General features: G+C 34.6%; 1 protein-coding gene across 1 annotated transcript in view; it reads left to right on the plus strand.

The window, feature by feature from the left end:
* The window catches only part of LOC123665435 (transmembrane protein 68), a 41,988-nt gene extending 36,805 nt beyond the window's left edge, over positions 1 to 5,183 (plus strand). The window contains exons 3-7 of the mRNA XM_045599743.1: positions 81 to 175; positions 811 to 975; positions 1,578 to 1,771; positions 3,021 to 3,224; positions 4,091 to 5,183. Of these exons, the coding sequence (XP_045455699.1) occupies positions 81 to 175; positions 811 to 975; positions 1,578 to 1,771; positions 3,021 to 3,224; positions 4,091 to 4,297 (865 nt within the window). The 3' untranslated portion in view covers positions 4,298 to 5,183. The remainder of the gene's footprint in view (positions 1 to 80; positions 176 to 810; positions 976 to 1,577; positions 1,772 to 3,020; positions 3,225 to 4,090) is intronic.
* The last annotated feature ends 3,785 nt before the right edge of the window (positions 5,184 to 8,968 follow it).

Genomic DNA, 8,968 nt, shown 5'->3' on the forward strand with positions numbered 1-8,968 from the left:
CGAAAAATTTATTTATGATTACATTTCCATGACTCATTTTTATTTATATAATACATATGTATATTTTTTGTTGTTGCCAGACTGCGGGTAGCTGATGGGGTACAAAACGACTGGAGACAAGCCGCCCGACTGGCGGTCTGTGCGTTATGGGACGCCCACGGGTGGCTATTTCATGGTAAACTACCATAGATTTTTTACACTGCCATATGTTACATTTTTTTTTTTAATACTACTAGGGCGGCAAATGAGCGTACGGCTCACCTGATGGTAAGTGAACACCGTGGCTTATAGACGCCTGTACCAACAGAAGCATCGCATTTCGCTAGTGCGTTCTCCACCATACACCTAATCTCCTCAGGAGCTCTGGTCAACTTACTCACCAACAGGAAAACAACACTGCTTTAAAGCAGTATTATTTAGCTGTGATTTTCTGTAAGGTTGCCGTATCATCTTTTGTAAGGTCTAGGTACTGCCCCAGTAGGGTTGCCCCAGATTTGAGCAGGATATGTCCTGCTATGCCCTACCTATTGTTAAATTTATTTCAACAACGATAACTACATCAAACAATAATTCATTTTTCAACGTAGTTCAGTAATCGATTTTTGTTATGTTTGAAATAACATATTTGATATATTATTCTAATTTTCTTTTTAAAAAAATTGACGAATAAAATTTTATCTATTTTTTTTTTAATATTGCTTATTCTTGGTGTACAATAAAGAGTTATTATTATTATTATTATTAAAATGAGGTAATACTATTAGATAAATATTATAATTATAACTAACTCAACTAATTAATTTCGACCAGGTTACGAGATACGCGGTCTAGAGAACATACCAGAAGGTCCGTTCCTCCTGATCTACTACCACGGCGCGTTGCCCATAGATATGTACTACTTCACAGCGCGGATGTTGCTGTTCAAACGAAGGCACATGCACACCGTGGCTGACAGGTTCATGTTTAAGATACCTGGTGAGTGTTTTAATATAAAATATCTACTACATCCAATCGAGATTTTCTTTATTCAAGCCTCAAAAGCACTTTTGAATTGTTTTGCATAGAACACAATATTCCTTAATGAGTGAGTTAATTATAGTGAAATATTCTGCTGTAAGGAATCGGCAAGAACGCTTCAGCCTGTAACATCCCACTGCTGGGCATAGGCCTCTTTCCCCGTGTAGGAGAAAGAATTGGCAAGAAACTGCGCAGTACTAGCATTTTTTTTATATGACTAAGTCAACAAACGTCCGGTCCACTTGATGGCAAGCGCTTACCATAGCTTATAGAACAGCACCAGAAGCATCGTAAGCGCGTTCCCAACGCTACCCCCGACCTGCCTCCAAAGAGCAGCATTATTTAGCTGTGATCTTCTGTAAGATTGCCGTAATTCCCAAGACTAGATTCTCCATATTTTGAGCGGGATGTTTCCTACTGTGCCATATCTCAATAAAATATATAAAATACTGATGTTAATTAAATAATTAAAGTGATACTCCATGAATCATACCTAGTTCCTGAAGTAAACAAAAAATGGTGATAAAGGTTAATTATAAGAATATTTATTTTGTTTACAGGATGGTCAGCTCTTCTGGAAAATCTATGTGTAATCCCAGGAACTGTACAAACTTGTGCAGGCGTGCTAAAGAATGGTAACTCATTGGCTATATCTCCGGGGGGTGTTTACGAGGCCCAGTTCGGTGACCACTACTACAAGCTCAACTGGAAGTCGAGGATCGGGTTCGCGAAGGTCGCTCTTGAAGCGAAAGTGGTGAGTTTTTATCGAAATTCAGTATTTGAGGTTAAGGAATTTCGTTAATAAATTGAATTATGAATTTCGTCATATTTTACGTAAAGCCTCTTTATTTAAAAAAATCTGCTCTCAAACGCAATCTTTTGGAGTCGATGGTCAAGTTTTGTATACAGCGTCCTTGGCCCTCTGTTGACTGACATTTCATGGTCCTAATTATCGACAAGTTCTCCCTTCCTTAAATAAATATTATTATAAATCATTATTCAATACCTACCTTTTTTTTATACAACTCGGTCGGTGTACAAGCGTACGGCTCACATGATGATAAGCGATTACCATAGCCTATTAGACGCGAGCAACACCAGACCATCGCGAGCGCGTTGCCGACCCTACCCCTAATCCCTCCAAAAGCCCTCGTCACCTTACTCACCACAGGAGCACAACGCTGCTTGAAAGCAGTTTTATTTAACTGTGAACTTCCGTAAGGTTGAGGTCCTCAATCGGGCTGCTGCATATTATCAGCAGGCTATTCCCTGTTGTGCCTTACCTCAGTTACCTTATATTTACCTATCACCATCACGATTCAGCTTGTAACATCCCACTGCAAGGATTGGAGCTGAATCCACCACGCTGCTTTACTGCGGGTTGGTGGATACGTACCTTACAATAGTAATAGCAACGATCGCTATCAGGTATTTATGATAAGAACCGAGATCGGCGCCTTAACGTGCTCTCCGAGGCACGGTAGGTAGACCTACAAGGATAGACGTCCAAACCGGAAAGAAATATTAGTACAAATACAAATATCCACCCCGAGCGGGATTCGAGCCCGCAAACCGTCGGCGCTTTGGGCGCACCCGGCCCGCTAGTGTAGCGGTAGTCCCAACCGTACACGTGCAGCAGGCCATAAGTGTATATATAAGGTAACTAGGACATAAGTGTACATATACGGTAACTAGTATATAAGTGTAAATATAAACTTAGATAATAAAACTGACAGTAGGAATACAAAAAATATATAATATATCGTAATTAATATATATAGAAGTAAATTTAGTATAACTTTAAATTTTTGGTCGGTGGACTCACGTAGGATTAGAGATACTAAGTCTAGTTTAATTAGTCCTCTAAGTTGCATGTGTAAGTACCAAGTTATAGAAAATAACAAACTAATATTGGAATGATAAAAGCACGGGCATTATGAGCCCGTGGATATATATTGTTATATAAAAATAAAAAAAAAACCGTACACGTGCACCCTCGGCAGCCCGTGGTGCCCATGTTCACGCAGAACGTGCGCGAGGCGTTCCGCACGGTGGGCTGGCTGCGCGGCGTGTGCCTGCGCCTGTACGCCGCCACGCGCGTGCCGCTGGCGCCCGTGTACGGGGGCTTCCCCGTCAAGCTCGTCACGCACCTGGGCCCGCCCCTGCCCTACGACCCGGCGCTCACGCCCGAGATGCTCCAGAAGAAGGTAGCCGGCTCGTTTTCATAATATTTTAATAATAATAATAATAATAATAATCTTTATTTCTTCAAACGTTAGTACATAATATTAACACATATTACATCAGTTATATTTAGTCACAAAAAGAACAGTATGTCTCTGGTCCCCACACTAGGATTCCCTGTGTCGTGGGGTCCAGTCCCTTTCCCTTCCATTAGCATTTTATCGTTCTGGACATGAGGACGTGGTCTTCCCGTGACCACGGTTGCTGTAAAGTATCTGATACGTCGGGAATGTAAAAAAACTAAATAAACTGCGATGAAATCTGAAAAAGTTTTTTCATAATAATTAAATTTTACTTATTTAAAATACGGCCTGTAACATCCCACTACTAAGCGTAGGTCTCTTTCTCGCTGTATGAAATGGTTTAGAGGTTTCCACCACACTGCTTCGCTGCGGGTATATTTCCCTACTATGAGTAACGATCATTATCAGGTATTCATGATAAAAACCGGGATCGACTGCTTAACGTGCTCTTCGAAGCACGGTAGTGAGACCCACCGAGTCAAAAAAAATCATCGAAATCGGTGCATCCAATCAAAATTTCTGAGTTAACATATACATACAAAAACATTAAGCCAAATTTAGAATCTCCTTTTTTATAGTCTGTTGAAATAGTGAATCGTCGCTGTCACTTAATTGAGCCACACTCTTTCAAAAATGAAATCGCAGTAACTTTGTAGTGTTTAAAATTGACCAATTGAATTAAACCATTCAGACATTGGAGTCGCAAATATGCTTTGAAAAATTTCTACAAAATTTTAATTTTGCACAAATTTTTTCTATGACTTATATTATGAAATTTTAATGTTACATTAATTAAATAATTATAGGTCGCAGCAGCAATCGAAAGCTTAATAGAGGAACATCAGCGTGTACCCGGTAGTATATTACTGGCTCTCATTGAAAGAGTCTACGAAATGCCAAAAAAGAAGACGAAAAAAGCTCACACTAACGGAACAATACAAAATGGCGTCTCGAAACAAGATTCGACAAGTGTTAGCGAAAAGAGTGACAGTGATAAAGTTAAAGTTTCTTAGTGTGAGGGTGGCATAACATTTGTGAAATGATATGGTATACACGTGTGGTGTGCAAGATGCGATTATTTCGTGCTAGCAACATTGGCGAGTGAATGAAATGTACAAATCGAGCATTTTTTTATCTAGTTTCAATTGTTAAATTGAATTATTATATTTTTTATTAATTTTTGAATTAGATCTTTTTTGGTTTATTTTTATTTTATACAAAAAATTGGACTTTAAGAAAAATTGTCAGATACATAACAGTACTTAAATTTAAAGTCGTAATTGACATGTCGATGTTATAATTGTTCGAGTTTTTTTTTCTGACATTTTTTATTTAAATTTAGTTATTTGTATCAAATTTAATAAGACCATTATATAGTAATTGTATCTTTATCATACATATCTTAAAATTTAAAGTTTTTTAAACGTGATATATATTCAAAAGAAATAAACGAAAAATGCTTTTAAAAAGTTACAAATCTGCATATATCAGTAGGATTAAAAGCTTAACTATTATCGTTCAAAATTATTTCTCATGTTTCTGATTTATTTCGAATATCAATAGTTATGTTTGAATAAACTTAATTTAAATATTTATATCGGACAAATGTTCAATATTAGATCAAATATTTTATATAATATATACTGTAGTTGATAAAAATATAACTGTTAACTTATACTAGCATTGAAATATTAAGCCGTAATAGCATAAAGGTTAGGTTAGTTGTTAGTGCTAAGTCTACTGTCATAAAATGTTGTAGTTACTTTTTTAGCCACTAGCGGCGCTGGCATCAGAATCTGTACAGCTTTAAAGAGCTATGTACATGTATTTGACTACCTATATTAAACTTAACATTATTACCAAATACAATCAAATTAAAGATTAAAAATCTATTTATCAGAGTTAAGTTTTCGTTTTTTTTTTTTTTTGTTTGTCATCGTTTTACTTGCAGTACTTTGATTGGGTACATATTTGACTACACTCTAGTACATTTCTTAATATGTATACTATTTGACAAACATTTCAAATCAAACTTGATGAACTTGTCTACTCCGATATCTGATGAAACGCGTAAAATTTGACATAAGTAAACCCTAATCACTTAATAGGCATTTATTAATTTAGTTTTTTAAGTAGGAACAAAGTAATGTTTTAATGAACTTTTTTCTCAAAAAATTTGCCATCACTGTGTTTCTGTTAATATATAGTTCGATGGCTTTTAATAGGACAAAGACAGCACAGATGATTTCGCCAATGTCACGTAGAATAGATACGAAACGAAAGTTGCTACTGGGCGATGACAGTTGCACGTGCATTTAATATAGATATAAGAAATAGAAAAAAAAAAAACATTCGTTTATAATTCGTTAAACATGGTTTAAAAATATCACACTGCCAATTAAAATTAATTTGTCGTAATCATGGATTTTTTTATATCTTCACGTCATATTAAATAAAAAAAAGTCGTCAGTTTTAAAAGATATTTAAAAAACGCGACCACAAAAAAAAACTGCGATACTTTTATTCATCATCATCATCATCATCATCATCATCACATCAGCCTTTCGCAGTCCACTACTGGACATAGGCATCCACAAGTTCACGCCAAAAATGGCGTGAACTCATATGTTTTGCCCATAGTCACCACGCCGGGCAGGGCTTTGTCGCACCGAAGACGCTGCTGCCCGTCTTCGGCCTGTGTATTTCAAAGCCAGCAGTTGGATGGTTATCCCGCCATCGGTCGGCTTTATAAGTTCCAAGATAATAGTGGAACTGTGGTATCCCTTAGTCGCCTCTTACGACATCCACGGGAAGAGAGAGTGTGGCTATATTCTTTAATGCCGTAACCATACAGCACACATTTTATTATAGTAGTAATTTTATAAAAAATTGAGAGTGAGGTCGGTGATTTTACAGTCTATGGAATATTAAAAACAATTTAAAATAAGTATGGCCATTTAGATAGAAGACTTATTAGTAGTCTGTAACTAATAACTTTTTGTTTAAGGCTTGGTTTATGGAGCTTTTCTCTTTCCTTAATACTTATTTCATATAATAACGGTGTGTCTGAAGTTCTTAATTATGCGTTTACTTCCTTAGGTATGTAAGGTAGGTGATATTTATACCAAAATATAATATTTGCACATGTAAGTCACGCGTTGAACACTGATCTGAAACTTAGCATGTCCAACATTTATGGAATATTTAAATCTACATATGCTCTCAAGATTGGTGAGGTTATACTACTTATTTGATTTTCTCAAAAATGTCTAATTTTTTTTTCTTAAATTTTCATTTTAATACTCACGATAATGATTATTATTTTAATACACTAGTCTGTAATATTTCTTTTGATTAAAAATGACTGTCAAGTCATAATTTAAAAGGAGAACAATTTCTTCAATCAAATGATACAAATTAAAAGTTATGGAACAATTTTTTACTATATTTATATTACTATGTATAAATTATGATATTTTTATCAAAAATTCCTTATACAACATCTGTAACTGTTTAGTTCGTAAAAATAAGCTATAATGTTTTTCTGCACTTGCAATAAGCTGTATCTTTAATAGCCAAGTATATTGCCATATGTCAGTGTGAGGTCGTATATGAATGTGTCAAATAAATGTAATATAGCAATATACGAGTATATATATATTGCTGTACATTTTGATACATATATATTTATTTAGTGTTTAATAGGTGCTAGAGTTGATGTTACAATTCTGTATTCTCGGCAAACTTAATTGAAATATGTAATTTAAGGAATTATATTTTTCCCACATAGTACTGTGTTTTGTTTACCCCACTGATGTTTTTATACATAAACTAGCGACCCGCCCCGACTTCGCATGCGTGCAATGCTGATACTAAATATACTACAGAATGTCTTTATTTATAGTATGAAGCTAGCTTATAGCATGGTTATTAACATAATAAAAACACTCAATTAATATGCGTCGTTAGATTACACGTTGTTACAGAATGCGTTGAAGAAATAAACATTCACTGCTCGTTCCCCGTAGGTGATAGCGTGATAATTTGTAGCCTATATATTGATTGACCCGACTTCTTAATAATATTCGTACCAAACTTGAAGTAAATCCATGCAGTACTTTTTGAATTTATCCCGGACATACATACAGACAAACAGACAAAAATTCTAAAAGCTATTTTTTTGGTTTCGGTATCGATTTTAGATCACACCCCAAGTATTCTTTAAAAAAAATATTTAATGTCCAGTTTTGACTTTCCTACCATTTTATTATATGTATAAATTACAAATAAAAATGTTTTTTTTTTTTTATGTTAAGAGCAAAGATAACGATTTTGTTTCGCATTCTCAAAATCATCTGGTAGCATCAACATCCTCTCTAACCTGGCATAAAAGCTTTTCTTCTGTGCTTAAGTTAGCCTACGCTTTTGTACGCCTGTTTTAGTACTATTTGCTACCTAAGCGAAAAAAAAGTAGGTACATCAGTAGTTGATCTGATGAAGCAAATTAATATAATCGGTGCGGTCGAGTTTAAAAGAAATATGTACATGCGTTAAATATTAAATGCGTTAATTATAAAATTTAATTAATTATTAAATTTGGCACTGTCGTCTAAATACGAGTTAATAGTAGGCACTCTCTTTTTGGAACGAAGTTCCTTACGGCAGGCTTGACATTTGGCTGAGCGACCGAACTGAAAAAAATGTGATACTAAAACCGTAAGAAAAATATATAACGGAAGTGACTTAATATCAGTCAGTTATCGACTGTATAATATGACGTTTGTAAAACTAAAATATTACTAGTAAACTTTTTTTAATTATTTATGTAATTTTATACTGTAGACAAAAATAAATAAAGACTTATGTTTTCTATTTCACTTAATAGTTTGAACTATTATTATTATTATTTTGTTTGATTTATTTAATTTTACGGTATTTGTTATTTTCTTAAATACTAAATTTCCTGAATACTTTTGTGTACTTAATTAAAAACTAATCAAATTAAAAAAAAAAAAAAAATCAAGAACTAGAAAATATATATATAATTCAACATTTTTTTTTTGCAATTGTGTTGCTTCTATACAATCCGAAGGAACTTCGTTCCTACCTGGTGTCCCATGACACCACATAATTTTTTTAGTTATTATTTATCTAATAAGAAAAATTAAAAATCTGAGTTCGGTAATTTTTTTAAAATATATTTTCATATGTATATCGATTCGATTTCAAATCGATATACAGCGCGGCACAGCACGTCTCTAAGGAAGTTTCAAAACACAGACATAATATAAGAGGAATTCCTCTTATATGTCAAAACCGTAGGTCAGATGCGCCATAGTCGTCCAGTCGTGGCAGTGATGTCATGACTATAGAAAATAGTGTTGTGCTTTACTACGATTTTTTTTTTGTAATGTTTGTTTTCTTCGTAGGTATATTCGTTTACTTTATGCCTTGGCGTACAGGGCACGGGAATGCGTTTGAGGCGTGGCGCTCAAAAGGTTGTTGCTTACTTTATTAGCAGGCGACCTTGTGTGTGTGTGTGTTATATATATGAAAGATAGATAAAAAAAATATTTCGCCAATGATACGTACATCGTAATCATGTACAATGGAAAAGACACGAAGGCGATTAATCGTTGCGGTCGAGATAACAACATCAATAAAATTTTGAAGACCGTAGAAAT

This window comes from Melitaea cinxia, chromosome 24, assembly GCF_905220565.1.
Source record: "Melitaea cinxia chromosome 24, ilMelCinx1.1, whole genome shotgun sequence".
NCBI classification, from domain to species: Eukaryota; Metazoa; Arthropoda; class Insecta; order Lepidoptera; family Nymphalidae; genus Melitaea; species Melitaea cinxia.